Genomic DNA, 25,457 nt, shown 5'->3' with positions numbered 1-25,457 from the left:
ATGTCAAGATCTTTTTCTGTTGATCTAGAAAGACCAAATGGTCGAAATGCTGAAAAACAATGACGAAAGAAAGGGAAGACAAATCAAAAAGACCTTACGGAGATCGTAGGACAATTGATAATCGATAAAAAACAAGAGCATGTAGAGAGAATGACATTGACTGAAATTGAGAGAGTTAGAGCTGAAAAAGAGTGGTAAGACCATTTAGCCATTGAAAATGAGAGGCTTCAAGTTGAAAAACTCAGAGTAGAGGCTGAGATACAGAGAGCAGAAGCTGAGAGGCATAGGGCATTTGCAGAGATGGAGAAGGTGGAGCAACAAAAGAAGGAGAACGAATTTCAGATAATGATGATTCATTTGAGTATACTAAATGAGATGTAGTGTGAATACGTGAAATCATTTTAATCTGAGATCATCGCTAAACATCAAAACTGATTTGGTTGCTTTATATATATATAAAGCAACTGTAAATAAATCTGCGAAAAGTGTACTTTTATTGTAAATTTTGAGTTTTTGTTAAGGGTTTCTGTTGTGGATGACATAAGGGAGAGATGTCAGGTTTGTTAAGAGTTCAGTATTCAGTTAAGATTAGAATTCAGTTATAATAATCCCTATTCATAAGGGAGTCCTACTTTGACCTATTCCCTTGGTATTTACCATGTCCATGGTTGTATGGATTATGTGAGTTGTTTTTCCTTTATTTTCTGTGTTCAGTTGTAAGGCTTTATAAGCCAAGTTATCTTCATTGAATAATATGAGAAAGCATTCTCTTATTTCTGTTCTTCAAACAATATATACATACTTATTACCTGATATTTGGTATCGGAGCAAGTGAAGGCAGAAACGACATGACAACAGAAGGAAGCTTTGTCCAGCAGACAATTCCCAAGTTTGACGGGCACTATGAGCATTGGAGTATGCTCATGGAAAACTTTTTACGTTCCAAGGAATACTGGACAATAGTTGAGCAAGGAGTACATGCAGCAGCAGAAGAAGCGACTCTCAGTGATGATCAACGTAAGGCTCTTGAAGAACATAAGTTGAAGGACCTCAGGGCGAAAAATTATCTTTTTCAAGCTATCGATCGATCCATTCTTGAAACCATCCTGGACAAAGCAACTTCAAAAGATATCTGGGATTCTTTGAAAAAGAAGTATTAAGGCAATACACGGGTGAAGCGCGCACAACTACAAGCTTTACGTAAGGAGTTCGAGGTTCTTCACGTGAAGGATGGAGAAACAGTGGATGAATTTTTTGCTAGAACTCTCACCATTACTAACAAGATGAGAAGTCATGGTGAGAAAATGGAAGATTTAATTGTCATCGAGAAAATCTTACGGTCTATGACTCCCAAGTTCGACTATGTGGTTTGCTCCATAGAGGAGTCCAATGACTTGGAAGTCTTGTCCATTGATGAGCTGCAGAGTAGCTTATTGGTCCATGAGCAACGAATCCAAAGCCATACCGTGGAGGAGCAAGCTTTAAAGGTGTCTCATGCAGATTCTTATGGGAGAAGAGGAAGAGGTCGTAGTTGAGTTCGAGGCAAAGGTAGAGGAAGAGGGAGACAACAACAATTCTTTGACAAATCTGTCATTGAATGTTATCATTGTCATAATTTAGGACATTATCAATATGAGTGTCCTAAGAGAAAAGGAGAATCGAGGGAAAATTTTGTGGAGGCCAGTGAAGAGATGCTCTTGATGGCCTATGTTGATGTGAAGAAAGAAGATGACGAGGTTGCATGGTTTTTGGATTCCAGGTGCAGCAATCACATGTGTGGACACAAGGATTTCTTTCATTCTCTTGATGACTCTTTTCAGGAGTTTGTGAAGCTTGGCAACAATACATCCCTAGCAGTGATGGGAAAAGGGAGCATAAGGATGCAAGTAAATGGGTTTGTTCAAGTTATAGCTGAGGTATTTTACATTTTAGCTTTGAAGAATAGTCTGCTTAGCATTGGTCAACTGCAGGAGAAAGGAGTTGCAATTTTAATCAAAAGCAATAAGTGTACGATCTTTCATTCGGATAGAGGTCTGATCATGGAGACTAGCATGTGTCTGATCATGGAGACTAGCATGTCTCTCAACAGAATTTTCATTTTGCTTGCAAAGTGTCAATCACAAAGTCAACATTGTCATCTTTCGCTTGCAGATTTGGACATCTAAGTTACAAAGGTTTAAAGGTTCTTCAAGACAAACAGATGGTGAATGGTTTACCAAAGTTGAAGGTTCTACCTCGGGTGTGTGAAGATTGCTTGGTGGAAAAGCAACGAAGGGATCCCTTTCCAAGAGAAAGTACATGGAGAGCATTAGAGATTCTTCAGTTGGTTCATGCGGATATTTGCGGACCTATCAGTCCTATGTCCAACAACCGAAAAAGGTACATTATAACTTTCATAGATAATTACAGTCGTAAGACATGGACATATTTTCTAACTAAAAAATCAGAGGCCTTTACTACTTTTAAGAATTTCAAAACATATGTTGAGAAGGAGTCTAGTGCATGTGTAAAAGGCTTACGGACTGATCGAGGTGATGAGTTCACTTCATTAAAATTCTCTACTTTTTTTGGTTACTCATGGCATACGAAGACAATTAACGGTCGCGTATACCACAACAAAACGGAGTTGCAGAATGAAAGAATCAAACTATCATGAACATGGTCCGCTGCATGTTGTCAGGGAAGAAAGTTCCAAAGAGTTTTTGGCCGGAAGCTGTTAATTGGACAATCCATGTGTTGAATCAAAGTCCCACGCTTGCAGTTCGGAATATAACTCCAGAAGAAGCCTGGAGTGGAACAAGGCCATCTGTTGATCATTTCCATGTGTTTGGTGTTATCTTATATGTACATGTACCAGATCAAAAGAGGACTAAGTTGGATGACAAAACTATCAAATGTGTTTTTCTTGGAGTCAGTGAAGAATCGAAAGCTTACAGACTATATGATCCTATTTCAAAGAGGATTATCGTGAGTAGAGATGTGGTGTTTCATGAAGATGAAGCTTGGACTAGGGATGAAATTGATCAAAAGGATATTTCTGTCAATTTAGATTGGGAAGATGTCAATGAAGATGATATGGCAAATGATTTCAATAGTGAAGATCTCGTTGAAGCAGCATCTAATGAGGATGAGAATGAAGTGAGTACAGTAGGGGATGATGCAACAGATGAATTTTCAGAGGACAACATTGGTGAGCGACGGCTTAGAAGGGCACCTACGTGGATGAGAGACTATGAAAGTGGTGAAGGTCTTTCGGAGGACCGTGCTCCTGTCACCTTTGAGAGTGCAGTGAAAGATAAGAAATGGAGAGCAGCTATGGATAATGAGATTCGTGCTATAGAAAAGAATGCTAGTTGGGAGTCGATGGACTTGCCGAAAGGAGAAAAAATAATTGGGGTGAAATGGGTGTTCAAAATCAAGCTCAACGAAAATGGTGAAGTGGACAAATATAAGGCACGCTTGGTAGCAAAGGACTACTCACAACAACATGGAGTAGACTATTCCGAGGTGCTTGCTCCAGTGGCACGGATGGATACTATACGGTTGGTTCTTTCACTTGCAGCACAAAAGCGATGGTCAGTGTTTCAACTTGATGTCAAGTCGGCTTTCTTGCATGGAGATTTGAATGAAAATATTTTTGTAGAACAACCTCCTGGATACAAAGTTGTGGGTGAAGAGCACAAAGTCTATAAGTTGAAGAAAGCTCTATATGGACTAAAACAAGCCCCACGGGCTTGGTATAGTCGAATTGAGTCGTACTTTCTGAAGGAAGGTTTCAAGAAATGTTTGTATGAGCACACACTTTTCATAAAGGAAGGTGAAGGAGGTGACATTCTTATTGTGTGTCTTTATGTAGGTAACTTGATCTTTACGAGAAGTAATGAATCTTTGTTTTTAAAGTTCAAGCAGTCCATGATGACTGAATTCGACATTTCTGATCTTGGAAAGATGAAGTACCATCTTGGCATTGAAGTGCAACAGAGGGAAGATGGAATATTTCTTGGTCAAAGGAAATATGCAGAGGAGATACTCGAAAGGTTTGGCATGGGAGATTGCAAACCTATGCACAATCCAATAGTTCCTGGTTTCAAATTGGTGAAGGATAAGGCTGGGATAAAGGTGGACGGCACTATGTATAAACAAATCGTTGGGAGCCTAATGTATTTAACTGCTACAAGACCAGATATCATGTCCTCGGTGAGTCTCATTAGTTGGTATATGGAGAATCCAACACAAATGCATTTATAGGCTGCCAAAAGAATTTTGAGATATCTGAAAGGGACACTTGTTTTGGGGATATTAAACAAGAAGGGAGGAGATCTGGAGCTTGTTGCTTACACGGATAGTGATTATGCCGGTGACGTGGAGGATAGAAAAAGTACCTCCGGCTATGTATTTATGCTAAGTTCAGGGGCAGTTTCATGGTCCTCAAAGAAACAATCTGTTGTCACATTATCTACCACGAAAGCAGAGTTCATCGCGGCTGCATCATGCTCATGTCAAGCAGTTTGGTTAAGAAGATTGTTGGGTGAGTTAAATCATGTACAACAGGAAGCCACAGTTGTATATTGTGACAATAGTTCAATTATCAAGCTCTCCAAGAATCCGGTAATGCATGGTCGGAGTAAGCATATCGATGTTCGATTTCACTTTCTTCGAGAGCTTACACATGATGGCATTGTGCGGATGTTACATTACCGCTCAAGAACAAGTGACTGACATAATGACTAAGCCCTTGAAGCTTGATGCATTTATGAAGCTTCAGGGTATGTTGGGAGTTTGTTCAGATGCTGTAAATTGATTTCTTATGGAAATTAGTTTAAAGGAGGATGTTAAGAGTTGAGTATTCAGTTAGGATTAGAATTCAATTATAATAATCCCTATTCATAAGGTAAGGGAGTTTTGCTTTGACCTATTCCCTTGGTATTTATCACATCCATGGTTGTATGGATTATGTAGGGTGTTTTTCCTTTATTTCTGACACGTGTCATCTAGTTAGAGGGGTTGGGATTCGGAAAATTTCCTTCTGTGCAGCTCCATAAACAAGACTAATAAGGTGACATGGCCTGACGAGCGGAGGAACGTTTTGTGAGCACTTCGAGCTGCGGATTTGTTCTCTTTTTTCGAGTTTCCGAATCAACGACCAATTAACGGTAAAGAAAACCCAAATGGGCGATAAGAACCGCAAGAGAGGACGAAAACCTAAAAATTCCGATGCATCCACCACCGCCGTTCCGCAAACCCTAGATACCACCGCGACCGACGACGTCGTTGTAGACCCCGCCTCTGACAACGACCGCCGGCCGCGCCTCAGGGGCCGCCCTAAGAAGCATTCCAAGCTCTCTCCCGACAAGCCCGAGAAGCGTTCCATCTCCTCCAGTGGTCCTGCCGTTGAGAATGGGAGCGTGGAGTTAGCCCTGGTTTCTGGAAACGGTGTTACTTTAGGGTTTTCTGGGGATGGGGTGCCCGGGGGAGCTGTGGAGAGGGTGGTGCCGGCAATGGACGCGGTGGTGAAGGTGTTCTGCACGCACACGGAGCCTAATTTCTCGTTGCCTTGGCAGAGGAAGAGGCAGTACAGCTCCAGCAGTAGTGGCTTCGTTATTGGTGGAAGGAGGGTCTTGACGAATGCTCACTCTGTAGAGCATTATACTCAAGTCAAGCTTAAAAAACGTGGTTCAGATACTAAATACCTTGCTACCGTGCTGGCTATTGGTACCGAGTGTGATATAGGTAAAGAGCTATCTCCTCATGATTTTTTTTTCTTTCTGTAAGTGAAACTCGCATTGTTTGAAATCATATGCCGTGACTTAGGATTTTAGATTCTTTAATTTGATGGGAGTTATTTTCATGTTGATCCTTGTTTAGTTGAGGTTTTGTAGTTATAAGCTATTTTTAAGACATTATGGTGACTAGAGAACAGTTGAGAACTGAATTAGGAATCCTCTATAGGTACATGAAATAGGAATGTGGATCAAAAGCGTAAAAAAAGAAGAAGAAAAGATGCTAATGTAGTAATCGTCGTATTTGTGTGATACTATTGAAGGATGAATTCACACTAACATTAAGTCGGTTGCATGTGAAAATATAACATTGGAAGGGGTAAAGTAATAATATTTGTGGATATCACACTTGTGTAGTCCATTGTTCATATTGCAGGAAGTAAATAACTTGTGAACAATTTTCGATTGTGAGACAGATAGTTTCATTTATTATTAGAATTTGTTTTATGTGATCTTGCAGCCATGCTTACTGTTAATGATGATGAGTTTTGGGAAGGGATCTCACCTGTGGATTTTGGAGAATTGCCTGCACTTCAAGATGCTGTGACTGTTGTAGGTTACCCAATCGGGGGAGACACAATTTCCGTGACAAGTGGTGTTGTATCACGGATAGAAATCCTGTCATATGTTCATGGATCCACTGAGCTTCTGGGTCTGCAGGTTATTTGATATGTTTCTAGCATTTCTTTTTTGGTGTGTATTTAACCATTACACTATCCTAATATCACTATTTCTTTGTTGCTCTCTCCAGATAGATGCTGCCATTAACTCAGGAAATTCTGGTGGGCCTGCCTTCAATGATAAAGGCAAATGTGTCGGTATTGCATTTCAGTCACTTAAACATGAAGACGCAGAGAATATAGGGTATGTCATACCAACACCAGTCATCATGCACTTCATCTTAGACTATGAGAAAAATCGCGCATATACAGGTAGTTTGATACATCTTTGACGTGTTTAGCTGGTGTTGAAAATTTTAATCGGGCCATTTTACATTGCATAATTAATGTCAACAATCTCAAGATGTATTTAAAGCCTCATTTTTTTGATCATCAATTATGTGATAGGATTCCCTATTCTTGGGGTTGAGTGGCAGAAAATGGAAAATCCTGATCTCCGTACGGCAATGGGTATGAAGTCTCATCAGAAGGGTGTCCGCATTAGAAGAATCGATCCCACTGCCCCGGAATCTGAGGTTTTGAAGCCATCAGATATTATTCTCAGCTTTGATGCTGTTGATATTGCAAATGATGGAACAGGTTTGTGTCTATTTTCCTTTTTTTTGGTGTACTTATGAAGACATGCCTGGAAACGTACATTTCTATATACTTATGCTTTCTACTTCCTAATGGCAATTGAAAAAACTGTCAGCATTATAAGAAGACAAAAGCTTATTATGGTTCTTGACTTGCTTGGTTGTATCTTTAAGCATTGTGTGATACATAATCATAACCAATGTCATTAATGAAAGTAATCTTGATAATAAAGAGGATCAACAAGTGTTGCTCTAGATTGAATTATCTCTAACAACAATGTCATTAATCACGATAATCTTGATAATGAAGTATTATCTTATGCTGTTCTAGATTGAAATATTTCTAACAACTTTGTTTGGAAGCAGCAAGTCCAGTGATTCACACTTCTATTTTTATAATATTGTCCCTGACTTTTTCTGACATTCATTTTCCCTGTGTTTTTGATTACTTAGTACCTTTTCGCCATGGAGAACGCATAGGTTTCAGCTACCTTGTCTCTCAAAAATATACTGGGGATAATGCAGCAATTAAGGTTCTTCGTGAAAATGAGATCCTAAGCTTCAACATCAAACTTTCATCTCATAGAAAGCTCATTCCATCACACAACAAGGGGAAACATCCCTCATATTATATCATTGCTGGATTTGTGTTTACATCTGTATCTGTTCCATATCTCCGTTCAGAGGTATGGGGTCTGCTTTGAGATTTAGATGCTTTTTTTTTGTGTGAAGAATTACTTGGTGTATTTGTTTTCCCTGTTTGTTTCTCTTTGATAAGTAAATAAATTAAAATAAGAAGGCACTATCAAATCCTTGAAAGCCACTCACTTACATGTTGCAAAAGTAAAAGAAAAAGTCGTTGAACAAAATGAAATCCTAATGAAAATCTCGATAAAAATATGGTTGCCACATATTCAAACTTTCCTATACGAGTGATTTGAGAGAGGAATGTCAAGAACTTGGGGAATCTTCTTCATTCTTGTATTCTCCTCTTTTTCTTATTCTCTCTTTCGGAAAAAAGAAAGAAAAAGAAGTGAAAAATTAAGATACATCAAGATACCATTAATACATTCACCTTTTAAGTTTGTTGCTCTGTGTGATTGGTCCATACATGTGCTGTCAACTGGGTTATGTGCTGTCAACTGTGGAATTTAAACTTGTTGGTTGAAGCAAACTATAGCATTGGTGGGTGTAATGATAGTTTGGTTGTTGTCGCGGTGATTTTGGTGTCGCTTGAATTGTGCTTTTTGACGAAGAGAAGAAAATGGAAATAAGGGGAAGGGAAGAATCAGATGGTTTGGGATAAGAGGATGAGGAGGGCGCCCGGGGGTGCGGAGGGTGGTGGGGGGGTGGGGTGGGGTGGTATGGAGGGTCCTTGTTTTGGCATGAAAGTCATAAACAATCAACGAGTAATGGAGAAACTTATAAAGTTGGATAAAAGTTTTGACGAGGATGATGCTGCTCATAAAATCTACAGAAGTCAACCAATAAATGAGTGAGGGAAATCAAGTCCCTAGCTGACAACTAAACAAAATAAGAAGAGATCTATTGTTGATAGTCTAACAAACAGGGTTGCACCCCCTTGGTGCTGTTAATAAAGTTTTCCTTTGAAAAAAAGAAAGAAAGTCTAAAAAACAAAAAATCATAGTTCACTCAAATTTCTGTCCTTTTCTTTTGGTTCTCCATCGAGGCTGTTGCAAATGTTTCTCTATCTTTTGCTCCTTTCCTTTCTACCCTTGGGTGTATGTTGTTTTCTGTTTGCATGTTCCTTATGTTTTTTCTTGTGTTGATATGCCATTTAGATACTTTTATTAAGATGTTTACTATTTTGTTCATCTTGCATTTATATGATTTCTGTCAATGCTCTTATGACTCAACATTTCCTGATGGTGAATTTGCAATTCACAATCTCATTGTATTTCAAATTTCATATTATGCATCCAGTACGGGAAAGAATATGAATATGAAGCTCCTGTCAAGCTTTTGGACAAGCTTATGCATTCCATGCCACAATCTCCAGATGAGCAGCTTGTTGTGGTTTCTCAGGTTTGTTGTCTTTCTTGCACTCTCAATGTTGTAAGCAGAGGCGTTCTGGTTCTGCATTTTCTAAAATTCCTTGGCAAACTTGTTGAAGGTGCTTGTCGCAGATATTAATATTGGGTATGAGGAAATTGTGAACACACAGGTAAGGAATGGCTGCTTGTTGTAATGATTAGCAATAGCTCAATGGCTTCTCCTTTCAATGCCAGTTGATACTTCCATTTCTGTCTGATGTGCAGGTTCTTGCGTTTAATGGTAAGCCGGTGAAGAATCTGAAGAGCTTGGCCACCATGGTGGAGAACTGTGATGATGAGTTTCTGAAGTTTGATCTAGACTATCACCAGGTACTCTCTTCCTGTGTGTCTATGGTGCATGTATTTGTGCTATGCCTGTGTGCTTGTACAGCTGTAACAATCTCTTTTTTCTCCTTCTTTTTTCTCTGCAGATAGTGGTTCTGCGGACAAAGACTGCCAAGGCAGCTACTGTAGATATTCTTACAACTCATTGCATACCATCTCCTATGTCGGATGATCTTAAACCAGGAATTTAGGTTTAGTATATATAGCAATACTTAGTCATAAACCTGCGTATAATCCCCATTTTGTTTTATAGATATGGATTGTTATTTTATAAGTTACCCCGGTGACTTGCTACATTAATTGTTTTCTAGGTTCTTGCCTCCCTAGATGGCACTGGGATATCGATTGTTTTTTTTTTTTTTGCCCTTTCTAAAATGGTGTAAACTTGACTTCAATTTTCAATCTCAAGAGAGGGGGGCAGCTTTAAATCCTCAGACTGAACCCGGTGTGAGTCTCCGGTGAAAAAAAATTGGACCGAAACCTTCTATTACCTGTTGGAGACCATCTATTTGAAGCAAATAAAGTCTAATGACATTATAACCGGGCCTTGGAGTTAGTTTGGTGTTTCATCTAGTTTATATTCCTTCACCATTGTTGAACACCTCTTACTACAAGTAACTCTCTCAAATTTTATTGTCCTCTTTGATGATTTCATTCATCAAACCCACCAGATTCCGATTGTGCTGTCTAGACACTTGCTTCACAATTGAAAACCAGAGTCCAACGAATTTCAAGGGCAAAGTGTTCGGACACCATATGTGTTGTCCGGATGCCTACAGGCTAAATTGAAGACGGAGACTTCCCAACTTTCGAAGAGCTTCAAGTGTCCGGAGACCCTTCATAGTTGTTTGGACACCACACTCAGACGTCTGGACACCTCACGGCAAAAAGAGAGTCATGGGCTTCACCAAACCTGCTAAAGACATGAAGTGTCTGGACACCTCTCCTAAATGTATGAACACGTGTCATGATTTTGCAATTTTCTACACAAAAGTTTCAAAGGTATTTGGGGCAAATCTTATTTGTAACCAATAAGTGACGACTTTGTAAGGGTAGTTAGCAATTTTTCATTGTAAAAGGAGGGCAAAAATCCGATGCCAAAGGTTTTGCCCTATTCATTCATTCTACGACATTTATAACCTCCTTGTAGTTTCTCTCTAGCTTTTGCTAAACTTCTTGTGATTTTGATTATAAATACTAATTTTCTTCTATAAAATTGGATGTTTATCTTCATTATGATGAGTGACTAAATCTCTTTTCTAATTTCTAGTCCCGAACGGTGGATGCAAGTTTTCGATTACTCAAGGTATTCTTCAAGAGTCGTGGCTTCGATCTCTCCTTTAATTTCATAATAGTTGTGTCATTGGGTGGGTGTGTGAGAAGAGCATGTTTGATTGTCTAGTATAGAGATTCTATTTAATGTGTTTGATTTGGAATTTTAAAATCCCAATGCATGATTTCCTTAATTAATTGAGTTTTCCATTGTATAACTAACAATTATGTGTATGGATGATCGGTTTTGGGTTAATTACAGAATATGCATGGGAGAGTTATTGTTTATTGGCATTTGAGTATAAAACTAGGGTGTTAGCCAAGCCGAGTCCCAAGGGGAACATTAATCCATAAAATTAGATGTCTACCACTTTGCGTTCATCGTAAAACAAGAGGCCCGATGGCCTCAATGTAGGAATCGAAGTCTTTACGCCCCAATTATCTTTGCATATGCATGATTGATAGTGTCGCACAATGCATTGGGTATGATTGTGCATGTTTACAATGTTACATTGAGTATGAGAACCGAGTATGCACGGGGACGGATTAGAGATTACGTTTTTAATTAATTGTTTTCAATCCAAATCTTGCTTACTTTGATGACAATTTTGTTTAAATGCTACCAAGTCATTCGGCCATCCTTCTCACTTGTCTTTATTTTGATATTCATTACGTTTAGTAGTATTTGCTAGTTGTTTGCATACCATTCACCCTCAAATTTGCATACCGCTTCCTCGTGGATTCGATACTAGTCTCACTTACACTTAGAGGTAAGTACACACATTTTGGTGTCGGTCATCAATCTCTTATTTTACCCAAGAAAAACCTTTTTCATGGTTCTTGTCATTGTGGGGGAACCATAATAGTTGTTTACACATCCATGCGATTTTCTAAGAGCGGGGATCTCTGAGAAGATAATCGCGATCCTTCGACTCGGAGGATCCTGCACTCTTCCTCTTCTTTGGATTGCGACCACACCACTCCATAGAATCCGACCACAATTATGATTGTTCCAATGATACTGCACCAACAACAATTCACAAAACCAAATGCAATGCTAAAACCAGAAGTTCATTTTTAGGACTTCCTTTCATTGTTGCGGGAAATGAGAGATACTGATAAAAGAGACAATGTGGGGTTACCTTCCAACATGGAGTGTTTCGCCAAGGAAGATGACACTAAGAATTGCAGAAATAGCAATGCCAACAGGATTGAACATGGCCACAAACACAGGACCTTTCTTCCTTATGCACCATGTTACCACACTAGATGTCACCGCAGTCCCACATACAGCCTTGATGAAGAAACAAATGGGGGGAAAACAAGGGGAAATACACCTCAAATTAGAGGTAAACTTTTTGAAGAAAACCCCAAAAGAAACTTCCTTGAAATGTTTTGTCGAATGCTTACCGAGAATATGACAGATATAAACTCAATATTATGCCTCAACTTCCAAGCATTTGGGTTTCTCTCAGCAATCAAGGAAACAATTACACATTGAATAGTACCAAAGAAGCAATAGAAGGTGACCAGAGTTGTCTGTGATGGGTAATCTTTTAGAACAACCGCCTTCGATTAAAGCATGTAACATTGTTAGTTCCATCTCAGAAAGGCATGAATAAAACCAGAAGTTCAATTTTTGTTTTCCTCTGGGGCTCATGGGAGTTGCAAAATACCTGATACGTCGTATTTATTGAAATAGATAAGCAAGCAGCTGCAAACAAAAAGCCTCCCAATACCCAATTGTTCATCTTTGCAGATGAAACGGAGGGGAGTGATTCCTGTTGTGATTGAATGTCCAAGGCAATTATAGGAGCACCCTTGTAGAGGATCATGATCAATGCTCCTGAAGTCGATACGATTGTGCTTATGATTTTGATCTGGCTTTTAGAGCTTCCCAAATCCAACTTCTCCATCCTAAAAATGCCAAAACAAAGTCAAGAAACTGAATTATATACCATTTTTCAGATTTTGTTCAGGAATAGTAAGAGGAAGAGAACCTGAGGATGACTGCGAGCAAGAAAGTGAAAGCAGGGATTAATTGGGACATTGCAGATCCAAGGGCAGGGGAGCTGTAATTCACAGCAGTCATCACACAGTTCTGCATAATGGTGATCCTGCACCAACCCAAATCACATCCCCCAAATTCTCCATCAATAAAGCAAAACCCACTTTCCAAAATTGAAAAACAATGAAACCCTTGACCTGAAGAATTACACACCCAAGCAGGCTGAGGAGGGAGAATTTGAATAGTATGGAGTAAGTGAGGGGCGTTCTCCCTTTTCTGCACACAAAATACAAAATTCAACACCAATTTTGAAATCACAATAGAAATAAAATAGAAAAAAGATAAAAGATGGGTAAAATGTAGAAGAAGAAGATGATGAACCTGTTGAAGAAGAAAGAAGGGAGCAGGAGGAGAGTGCCAAGAGCATTGGAATAGACAACAAAAACATAATGACTCATTCCTCTAGACATGGCTGCTTTACCAAGTGTAGTCAAACCCACATCCAGGAATTGCAAACTCACCATTGCTGCAAAAGGAAGCACTGCCATCAACCATGACTTCAATCCCATCTCTCTCTTTCTCACTCTCCTTAATGTGTGGAGCTTGAAGCAATATAAATGTGTGGGTTTTGTGGTATAATATAGATACGATAACAATAATGATGTGGCTTCATATGTAGGGTCCTAGACTGCATGTAATGCAGAAGACAGTAGTCACTATCCAGTCCAGCATTGTCCACTTGCAATGGTATTTGTTATTACTAATCCAAACCGTCGTATTGGGCCTCAATGAGTTTGACTGGTGGAGGGTATCCAAAGCCCAAATCATCAACTAAGCTCATGATATGAAAAGGTTCTATGTCATTATTCATTAATTGGACGAGCTGCATCTCTTAATCTATGGTAAACGGGCAATCTTCCTCTCTCGATTGCTACTTGGATTTTACAGTAATGATAGAGATCCTCGTAGCTTATATCTCAATTATCCAACTACCTAATTGTACGCATGTGATTTCATATGTATTACTTGGGACCAGTGGTGGACCCAATTGTAAGGCACCGGGGGCACATGCCCCCTAGTGAAAAAAAAAATGTAGTTATATTTTTATATATAAAACAAATGTGCGCCCACTAATTAAACCTTGGGGCCTCCAATGCTCAAGCCCAACCAATATAAAACAGTGAAAATGTATTTTATTCTAACTTATTCAACCATTCTAGCCTAATGGCCCATACTCTCATCCTTGGTCTCTACTATCCCATTCTAAAAGAATGCACATATGGTAGAAAACATTATCTATCACTGAAAACATTATCTATCACTGAAAAAATGTGCATGACTTTTGAGTACCAACTAGAGATATACATTGCAATCAGATTGATGACCAATTTTTAAATAATTGTTTTGTATGTTTCATAAAAAAAGTTGGTTGGATCTATTACTAATCATGTTGTAATAGGGTGTTTTTGTTGTGTGCGAAAAAGAAAAAAAATACCACATTGGTTAAACATGGGAAGATGGTTGAGTACATAAAGTATGGATTATCTCCATTGGAATAAGCCCTTTTGGGGAGAACCCAAGAACAAAATCCGTGCGGGTTTAGGTCCAAAGTGGACAATATTATTCCAATGTGGGACTGTTGGAATTTTTATCATTTTCGTGGATTTTATTTTCCTCCTAAACTGGTTTTGAACCTAAAATGGTCTCTCACCTAACATGAGGTACCCAGTTCACTAGTGCCGATTCACGGGGCCAACATATCAAAGGAAGCGCCATGGGTCTGCCACCGAAGCAGCTGAAAGGAAGCGTCATGAGTCTGCCACTGAAGGCCTTCATTTTGTTCAAATCTGGTTTTTTTTTTCGTCTTCATCTTGCCTTTCTTTGCTTGGGACCTTTGTGATTAGCCCAGTCATGAACCACCTGGTTGGAGTTGTGAAATCAGGAGTGCTTGTTGCGGTGTGAAAGAGAATGTGATTTCAATTTCGGGTATCCAATCGTGATGAAGGAAAATGTTCTTGGTGTTCTTCGCGAGCAATATGTGCGATTTTTATTTTTATTGTTTAATTAGTTATACACGTCTTAAACGAATTTTATTTTTATTTTTTTAATATACACGTGAATGCCACATCAACATCGGAAAACTGACTCAGGACGGAAATGATGCGCAAAATAATAGTTTAAGGATAGAATGAAGAAACTTTATAGTTTAAGGACATAATCAAAAAAATGTGATAATCTAAGAATATATATATAATAATTTAGCCCAAATATTAAATATGAGGGGCATAGAAAGGTGATTAGTTCGAGCAAATAGTCCCCATCCACCTTTTACACTTGTAAAGTGCTCTTATTGTTAAATCAGACGAATTAGTCCAAACCAACAATATCTCAAATGACATTTATAGTGTTTATACGAACGTCCTATAATTTTCCCACACCCTACTGTTGGATTTTGTATAGCAATAAGAAAGTCCCACACTGAAAAAGTATAGAAAGAAATAGTAGTTTATAAGTGTGGACTTAACACACTTACTAAATTGGATAAACATACATAGATGGGTTTGGGCTGCATGATGAGTGTATATATATATCTCAAAAGATGGGCCTTGGGCCTTGGGCCTCTTGGGGTCTCATTGACTTAGGGAATATTCTTTATTTTTTTATCCAATTACAGTTTATTTTTTATCTTAACAGTTATGTTTTGTCTGAAGAGTTGTGTCTGATCAACACAACTCCTCTGTGATAACTGCTTCTTTGATATTCTATAAATACAAGGAATGACATGAGCTTTATATCATCAGAAACTCTTGACATTAAAACCTTCATCACATACATTTTGATATGAGAGAAAAAACACCTAGTAAATTCACTAGGACCAAGAATCAAGTGCTCGATTCTTGGTTAAAGATTGTTGAATCCTGGTGGCAGACGCTCATTGAACTACAAGCACAAGAGTAGGGGTGAATTTCTGCTATAGGACATAGCATTACGCTATCCTCAATCTCAATTCAAATCAATATTTTGATTGTATCTTTGTTGTATTTATTTTGTTCTTTACTGTATTTATTTCGTTTTAATAAATTCTTTAAATCTAGTATTCTATGCACGGTTATTCCTGATTGTTTCTAACAATCTATAGCAGAAATCGAGATTATGGAACAATCTATGAATGGCGTGAAACCTCATGTTGAGAAGCCAGATAAGTTCAAGGGATTGGATTTTAAACAATGGCAACAAAAGATGTTGTTTTATTTAACAACTCTGAACCTTGCTCATGTTTTCAAGGAATAATGTCCTATGGCTGAAAGAGATACTGTTCTTGTGGGCAACCTGAATACAATTGATGCATGGAAACATAGTGAGTTTTTATGTAGAAGTTACATTCTTAATAGCCTTGATGATACACTGTATGATGTGTACAAATCTTATAAGACTGCAAAGGAACTCTGGGATTCGTTAGAGAATAAATGTCAGATCGAAGATGCTGGTTCAAAGAAGTTCATCATTGGGAAATTTTTGAAGTATCAAATGGTGGACTGAAAGGCTGTTGTCAACCAAGTTGAAGAATTGCAAATTATTATCCATGAACTTGCTGCAGAAGGAATGGTATTACCACTTCCATTCTCTGTCGGATATGTGATAGAGAAACTGGCTTCATCTTGGAACGATATCAAGATACATCTCAAGCATAAGAAGAATGATATGTCAATGGAGGATCTGGTTCTCAAACTAAGGGTGCAAGAAGATCACCGCAAGAGTGAAGGGCTGAATGTTTTAGCATTCGAAGCCAAAGCCAATATCATTGAGGGTGGAGAGACGTCCAAGCCTAAGCCTAAATATCAGAAGAATAAGTGGAACAAAAACAAAGGGAAAGGTTCAAATGTTCTTGCACCAAAAGAGAAGAAGTTCAAGGCAATAAAGGGTGCTTGTTGGGTATGTGGAAAGCCTGGACACAAAGCACAAAATTGTTGCCAAAAGAAAGAAAATCTTGCTATAAACAACAACAACAAGAATCAAGTCAATGTTGCAGAAGAATTTGTTGGTGTTATTTCTGAAGTTAATATGATGACTGATAGTAAGGAGTGGTGGATTGATACTGGTGCTACAAAGCACATTTGTGGAAACAGAAACATGTTTCACACCTACACTCCTATCAATGGTGACGAGAAGATGTTCATGGGCAATGCCTCTACTGCTAATGTTTCAGGAAAGGGAAAAGTGGTTCTAAAATTCACATCTGGCAAAGAACTTACTTTTTTGGACGTGCTACATAGTCCTTCAATCACCAAGAACCTTGTATCTGGCCCTATGTTAAGCAAGAAAGGATTCAAACTTGTATTTGAATCTGATAAGTTTGTTCTCTCTAAGGGGGGAACATTTGTAGGAAATGGCTACTTGGCTAAAGGGCTCTTTAAACTCAATGTATTGGATTATGATGTTATTAATAATATAAATAAGCCTTCTATTTACTTGCTTGAGTCTTTTAATTTATGACATGCTAGATTAAGACATGTTAATTTTAAATCTTTGCATAGAATGGTTAATCTTGGTTTGCTGCCTAAATGTTCTATGGATAATACGCATAAATGTGAAACGTGTGTAGAATCAAAGTCTGCTACAAAACCCTATAAATATGTGGATTATAGGACAAATGAGCTGTTAGGGTTAATTCATACAGATTTGGGTGATTTCAAATCAACACCAAGTCGTGGAGGAAAGAATTATTACATTACTTTCATAGATGATAGCAGTGAATATTGTTATGTATATTTGTTACATAGCAAGAATGAAGCTTTGAATATGTTTAAGACATATAAAGCTGAAGTGGAAAACCAATTAAACAAGAAGATCAAAATACTGTGATCGGATTGAGGTGGAGAATATGAATCCAATGCCTTTGCAGAATTTTGTGCTTCTCATGGAATTATTCATCAAACGACAGCATCCTACACTCCTCAACAAAATGGGGTGGCTGAACGCAAAAATAGAAGATTGAAGAACATGATGAATACCATGCTAAGTAGCTCAGGTTTACCACTAAACTTTTGGGGTGAAGCACTACTTACCGCTAATAAAATCTTGAATAGAATTCCACCAAAGAAAAGTGATCAATCTCCATATGAAAAATGGAACAAGAAACCACCAGCCTTGAAAATTATGAGAGTATGGGGTTACTTAGCAAAAGTTCAAGTTCCTTTACCAAAGAGAGTTAAACTTGGACCTAAAACTATTGATTGTGTGTTTATTGGATATGCCAATAATAGTGCAGCATACCGATTTCCAGTAATTAAATCTGAAATTTCAGATATCCAAGTAAATACCATCATTGAGTCTAATGATGCTAAATGGTTTGAGCATATATTTCCATATAAGGACAGACTCAATGGAAATAAAAGAAAGGTACATGATTTAAGTCATGATAATAATGGTGCTTCATCATCTGGTGTTCAAGACAAGGACTTGGAACCAAATGAAAATACACCATCTACTCAAGGAAAAGAGAGAGAACCAAGAAGAGAAAAAAGAGTGAAGGTTGCAAAAGACTTTGGACCTGATTTCTTGACCTTTCTCGTTGAAGCTGAGCCACAAACATATAAAGAAGCAATAACTTCATCTGAATCTATTTATTGGAAAGAGGCAATAAATAGCGAAGTTGAATCCATTTTACAAAACAACACGTGGGAGTTAATAGATTTACCACCTGGTTGCAAACCAATAGGTTACAAATGGATTTTCAAAAAGAAATTGAAGTCTGATGGTACTATAGAGAAATATAAAGCATGACTAGTAGCAAAAGGTTACCATCAAAAACAAGGGTTAAATTTCTTTGATACATACTCACCAGTAACTAGAATTACATCTATAAGGATGTTAATTGCTATTGCGGCTGTTTACAATTTGGATATACACCAAATGGATATAAAAGCTGCATTCTTAAATGGTGAGCTAGATGAAGAAATTTATATGGAACAACCTGAAGGTTTTGTGGTGAAAGGGCAAGAGAAAAAAGTATGTAAACTTGTAAAGTCCTTATATGGACTTAAACAAGCACCTAAGCAATGGCATGAAAAGTTCGATCATACAATGTTATCACATGGATTTCGGATCAATGAATGTGATAAATGTATATATATTAAGAAATTTGAAAATGGTTCTTGTGTAATTGTATGTTTATATGTAGATGATATGCTCATCTTTGGACCAAAGCTAGATGGTATAAATTCCACAAAGAAAATATTGAATTCGACTTTTGAAATGAAGGACATGGGAAAAACCGATGTTATCTTAGGAATTCGAATTCAAAGGAGTAATGATGGTTATGTACTTAGTCAATCACATTATGTGGAAACAGTTCTTCAAAAATTTGGTCAATTTGATAGCAATCCATGTAATACTCCTTATGATCCGAAGTGTCATTTAAAGAAAAATAATGGAGATAGTGTGTCTCAATTAGAATACTCACGTATCATTGGGACATTGCAATACATTACGAATTGCACGAGACCTTATATTGCTTATAAAGTAAATAGATTGGCAAGATATACAAGCAATCCATCAAAGGCTCATTGGGAAGCTTTGGTTAGAGTGTTAAGATACTTAAAATATACAATAAATTATAGATTGCATTATACAAAATATCCTCCAGTTTTAGAAGGATTTAGTGATGCCAATTGGATTTCGAATGATACGTCAAAAGCCACAAGTGGTTACGTATTTACACTTGGAGGGGCTGCTGTATCATGGAAATCACAAAAGCAAACGTGTATTGCATGTTCAACAATGGAATTGGAATTTATAGCCTTAGATAAAACCGTGGAAGAAGCAGAATGACTTAAGAATTTTTTGGAAGATATTCCAATATGGCCACAACCTGTGACAACCACATGTGTGCATTGTGACTGCATGGCGGCTATTAGTAGAACTAAAAGCCATATGTATAATGGAAATTAAAGGCACATAAGACGTCGACATAACACTATAAAACATATGCTCTCAAGTGGCATTATTTCCATTGATTATGTGAAATCAAAGGAGAATATTGTAGATCGACTTACAAAGGGTATACCAAAAGAGCAAGTGTTATATTTATCGAGGGGAATGAGCTTAAAGCCAACACAATGAGGAGTAACTTGATGCAAACCTAACCTAGCAAATTGGTTTTCCAAGTCTAGGTTCAATAAGGAAAACTAGTTGGGTGAAACTCAAAGAATAGAGCATATAATCCTACTCATTCCTATTATATGAATCATATGCTACCTGTGATGATAAGGGTGAATTATTAATAATTCTTAATGACACTAACAAAAGATAAGAGAATATAGCAGGGTATTCTAATTCAAAGTGTCACCTATATGGGAGTAATGTGGGTCGCATTTGTGAGAATGACATGGCTAAATTCTCTAAAGCTCCTATGAACCCGGGATTGTTCAAGACCAAAATGAACACAACCGTATGAATTGAAAAGTGTAAAGATTTGATATGTGTGATACTTGTTGTCTAGGTTTACTAAATATGGTGAACAGTTCAATGTCTCCCATACACACTGACTCACCAGTAAATCCGACAAGTATTTACTACGGAAGGTTCAAGTTCAAAAGACATCTGTTCTAATGCATATTAAATATAGTTTTTCTTCAAGTCATTCAAAACATTGTGATAATTCTTTTTGCTATACAAATGTGGGGTATTGTTGGATTTTGTATACCAATAAGAAAGTCCAACACTGAAAAAATATAGTAAGAAAAAGTAGTTTATAAGTGTGGACTTAACACACTTACTAAATTGGATAAACATACATAGATGAGCTTGGGCTGCATGATGGGTGTGTGTGTATATATATATCAAAAGATGGTCCTTGGGCCTTGGGGCTCTTGGGGTCTCATTGACTTAGGAAATATTCTTTATTTTTTATCCAATTATAGTTTATTTTTTATCTTAACAGTTATGTTTTGTCTGATCAACACACCTCCTCTGTGATAACTGCTTATAAACTGCTTCTTTGATATTCTATAAATACAAGGAATGACATGAGCCTTATATCATCAGAAACTCTAACATTCAAACCTTCATCACATACATTTTGGTCTAAGAGAAAAAGCACCTAGTAAATTCGCCAGTACCAAGAATCAAGTGCTCGATTCTTGGATACAGATTGTTGAATCCTAGTGGCAGACGCTCATTGAACTACAAGCACAAGAGTAGGGGCGAATTTCTGCTATAGGACATAGCATTACGCTATCCTCAATCTCAATTCAAGTCAGTATTTTGATTGTATCTTTATTGTATTTATTTTGTTCTTTACTGTATTTATTTCGTTTTAATAAATTTTTTAAATCTAGTATTCTATGCACTGTCATTCCTGATAGTTTCTAACGCCTACTCCAAAGATGGTGTTTACATTGTTACAATTAGTATTGTTTACCTGTGGATGCGTAGTTTATTTCTTGAATGAAAATTTGCATAGTTTATTTCTTGAATGTGAATAAATTGTCAGGCTTATAATAAACTAGCATGCTCATTGCGTTGATGGCGCAGCAAAATGCTCTCATGACATGAATTTCACCCCAAACTTTGGTTGATTCCCCCCACCCCCAACTCTTGACCATATAAAATTGATACAGCCGCAGCAAAATGCTCTCATGACATGAATTTCACCCCAAACTTTGGTTAATTCCCCCCACCCCCAACTCTTGACCATATAAAATTGATACAGCTGCAGCAAAATGCTCTCATGACATGAATTTCACCCCAAACTTTGGTTGATTCCCCCCACCCCCAACTCTTGACCATATAAAATTGATACAGCCGCAGCAAAATGCTCTCATGACATGAATTTCACCCCAAACTTTGGTTGATTCCCCCCACCCCCAACTCTTGACCATATAAAATTGATACAGCTGCAGCAAAATGCTCTTATGACATGAATTTCACCCCAAACTTTGGTTGATTCCCCCCACCCCCCACCCCCAACTCTTGACCATATAAAATTGATACAGCCAAACTCATCGACAAACAATTGTCCCAAAAAATTTCTATTTTTAAAAAGTCAAACCTACCCTTCACCAATTCATAAAATTCCAATCAAATCCCAATCAAATCCCACTTAGAAAAATATAAGACAGGTGTTGGTAAGCTGACTAGCCACGTGTCAGCAAGCCAACTTCCCTCATTCACTTTATATATAGTATATAGATAGATATATAGATATAGATGAGTAACTACTACTATTATTATTATATGATTAACTCGAGTTTAGCTTTTGCATGATTAAGTATGTACTAGGCTGGAGTTTGAGCTCAAGGTTTCATTAAGCTCGCTTATTAATTCGAGCTTGCTTTTGAAATTCTAGCTCAAATATCAATTGAACTCATCCCAGGATGAACTCAATTTGAGCTCGCTTAGGCCATCCACAGCAGAAACTCTTAACAAAAACTCTAAATTTACAGTAAAAGTACACTTTTCACAGATTTACGTACACTCTAAATTCACAGCAGACACTCTAAATTCACACGACAGACACTCTAAATCATTTAAATATTTATTTCTAGAATCAATTTTTATTAATTTAAAGTTAATACGTTTTACAATTATTATAACATAATAAATTACTATATTAAATTATAATTGATTGACAATTATTAATAGTTGTAATAATTATTTTAATAATATATGATTGTTGAATTCTCAAAAAAAAAAAATTGTTGATGAATTGTGTGGTTATTTTGTGGTGGTTGGGTTGAGTGGCTAAAAATATGGTTGTTTGGGTTGTATGGCTATGAATTGGTGGTTGAATTGTGTGGTTATTTTGTGGTTGCTGGGTTGTGTGGATAACAATGTAGTAGAAATTGTCTATATAATCAATGAACTTCTGATCTTTTTAAATACTCTCAAATTATCATTCTCCAATAAATTCTCATATCAATGGATTGGTTTTAAAGGCATAGAAAGAAGAAGATAACAACATGAAAGAATCTAGGTAACACAAGAGGGGGGGGTGAATTGTTTTACCCTTAAAAATATGTCAAATTTGAGTTTAAACTTACTGATTTCAGATTACTTTAAATCTTATAGAAACTTGATATTAGTGAATATAAGCTTGAGGTCTAGGTTAGTTCAAGTAGGAATCAAGTACTAGAATTAAATACAACAAGCACACACACAAATAAACAAGTAAAGAGTAGGGTAAGAGAGTGCAAACAGATTTATAGTGGTTCGGCTACGTATAGTCCTACATCCACTCCTCAAGGCTCCTCCTTGAGAGTTTGAATCCACTATGATTTGCTTGTTGAAGAGCCAAGCCTCTCTCTTTACACCAGCTGCTGTTTAAAGTGCCAACTTCACTTTACAATGGCTGTTTTGGCTTACCAAGTGCCAGCCTCACTTTCTTGTGATTTTGTAAGCTAACCACCAGCACTTAGACTCTTAATTGTGTGTACAAAGTGACTCTATAATGATCAAGGAGTGTACAATGAAGCTTGAGTATTTTCTGAGTAAGAATGAAGGCTTGAATGCTTGTAAAACTCTCAGAGAATTGGAATCAAGTTCTGTGTTTTTCTATGAAGTATGTATGAGCATTTATATGCACTAGAATTTCTAAATATGTCCGTTGCATTGAGCTATACCTTTTTGACCTCTAAAGCTTTGTGATATGAAATATTTCAGCTCCCTTTTATTTCTTTTTGCAGCTGTCTTTTACTTCTTGTCTTCTCCATTTATTTCTTCTTCTTATCTCTTCAATAATTTCAACTTCTTTTACAGCCAACTTTGACTTCTTATCTCTTTCACCTACTTCATTGCTTTTCTTTTCAACAATTGCAGCCATCTTTAACTTTTTGCAGTAACTTGAACATGTGATGTTTGTAGGTGCTAGGAAAGTCTTCATAATTTAATTTTCAGCATGCTTTGCTAGCTGCCATTTCAAATCAGTTGCTAATCTTTCTTTTCTGCACTCATTCATTGAATTTCAGCAAGCTTTGACTTTATAGGATGACAACTTGTGATATGCTAAATTGTGTAAGAGTAGCAAAGGCCAAAACAACAAGACAATTCATAGTGAAATCTGGAACCTGAAACTTAGTGACTTGTAAGCTTGATTAAAAGCTTCATGTGTTGATCTTTGTTAGCCTTGCAAATTAAAGCATTAAAGGATAGAAACAAGTTCAGAATATAATTAAGAATGCATAGCAAACATAGAACACATATTTTGATCAACATATAGAATGCACACTTCATCATTAAAACTCATATCATAACACAACAAACCCCCTTCAGATGACGATGTAGTGGAAACACTAGTCATTGGGTTAGCTATGGAGTTTGAAGGATCGTCTTCTAATCGTGGATCTGGACAATCTCGATTATATATCGATCGTAATACTTTGTCAAGCCATGAATGTTTGTTTCACAATTACTTCTCAGATCATCCAGTATTATCTCCTGAAATATTTCGAAGGAGGTTTCGCATGAGTCATACTCTATTCCTTCGAATCCAGATTGCTATTGAAGCATATTCACCATATTTTCAACAAAGGCGTAATGCGGCTGGAAAGTTGGGCTTAAACAACATCAATACGGATGCTCGCATATGGAGTATTTGTTGATTTGACGAATGAATACATTAGAATTGGGGAGACAACAACACTTGAAAGTCTGAAAAAATTTGTCAAGTGTGTAATTTCTGTGTTTGGTGAGGAGTACTTACGATCACCAACTACCGAAGATCTTGTCAGGCTACTTGCAATTGGTCAAGCCCGTGGTTTTCCTAGAATGTTAGGGAGCATAGATTGTATGCATTGGAAGTGGAAGAACTGTCCAAGCGCTTGGAGAGGTATGTACTCTGGACATGTACATGAACCGATTACTATTTTGGAAGCTGTAGCATCCTATGACCTTGGGATTTGGCATGCGTTCTTTGGGATGCTAGGATCTCATAATGATATTAATGTCTTGGAACGATCTACTGTGTTCCAAGATCTAGCCAATGAGATGTGCTCCAACTATCAATTATACAGTCAATGGGCACAACTACACAATTGGATATTATTTAGCAGATGGAATCTATCCTACTTGGGCTACGTTCATGAAAACAATTCCTGCACCACCAACACGCAAACTTAAGCATTTTGTTAAATGTCAGGAATCTACAAGGAAGGATGTTGAGCGTGCATTTGGAGTTCTTCAAGCACGATTTGCAATTATGCGTGCTCCTACTCGATTTCTTAAAACTGATACACTAGACGACATAATGATGGCATGTATCATATTACATAATATGATTGTCGAAGATGAGAGAGAATCATATCAGCAAGTTGATATCTCTGTTTACGACCAAATCAATGAAAGTCTTCCTTTAACAGAAACATCAAATGAAAAGCCTGAAGTCATGAACTTCATTAATCGTCACCATCAAATAATAGATAGAGAAGTTCACTCTCAACTCTAACGCGACCTTATTGATCATCTTTGGAATCTTCCCAGTGAAGAACGAAGTGTTTCTATGTCAACTACTCTTTTTTAATATCTATTAGGGTAATTGCTTGCTTTAATATATTAAATAAAAAACTTGATCTATCTTATGAATCATAAATTTAATACATTCTATATTTGCTAAATCATGGAAGACAATCCACAACATATTCGAGCTAACAGAAAGGGAAAGTGACAAGTCTATAATCACGATCACACCAAACACCATTAGACAAAGTTAAAAACACAAGTCCATCACTTTAAGTTACAAATTCCAT

The 25,457-nt window shown here is 37.2% G+C and overlaps 2 protein-coding genes and 1 pseudogene across 2 annotated transcripts; 2 read left to right on the top strand and 1 right to left on the bottom strand.

The window, feature by feature from the left end:
• The first annotated feature begins 5,002 nt into the window (after positions 1–5,002).
• Positions 5,003–9,868, top strand: LOC119986397 (protease Do-like 9). Its single transcript, XM_038830943.1, has 9 exons — positions 5,003–5,730; positions 6,241–6,440; positions 6,532–6,712; positions 6,848–7,039; positions 7,489–7,721; positions 8,980–9,081; positions 9,170–9,220; positions 9,315–9,419; positions 9,521–9,868. Exons 1-9 carry the CDS (start codon positions 5,169–5,171, stop codon positions 9,623–9,625), a joined length of 1,731 nt encoding a protein of 576 aa, XP_038686871.1. The 5' UTR covers positions 5,003–5,168; the 3' UTR covers positions 9,626–9,868.
• Positions 9,869–11,388: 1,520 nt separating this feature from the next.
• Positions 11,389–13,330, bottom strand: LOC119987508 (WAT1-related protein At3g28050-like). The gene is made up of 7 exons (XM_038832434.1): positions 13,096–13,330; positions 12,928–12,990; positions 12,707–12,823; positions 12,383–12,623; positions 12,117–12,275; positions 11,849–12,000; positions 11,389–11,727 (listed from the first exon to the last, which is right to left on the bottom strand). Exons 1-7 carry the CDS (start codon positions 13,281–13,283, stop codon positions 11,577–11,579), a joined length of 1,071 nt encoding a protein of 356 aa, XP_038688362.1. The 5' UTR covers positions 13,284–13,330; the 3' UTR covers positions 11,389–11,576.
• Positions 13,331–18,582: 5,252 nt separating this feature from the next.
• Positions 18,583–25,156, top strand: LOC119986920 (annotated as a pseudogene).
• The last annotated feature ends 301 nt before the right edge of the window (positions 25,157–25,457 follow it).

The sequence above is a fragment of the Tripterygium wilfordii genome, chromosome 20, assembly GCF_013401445.1.
Source record: "Tripterygium wilfordii isolate XIE 37 chromosome 20, ASM1340144v1, whole genome shotgun sequence".
Classification (NCBI taxonomy): Eukaryota; Viridiplantae; Streptophyta; class Magnoliopsida; order Celastrales; family Celastraceae; genus Tripterygium; species Tripterygium wilfordii.
This window is presented reverse-complemented; position numbering and strand designations above follow the sequence as displayed.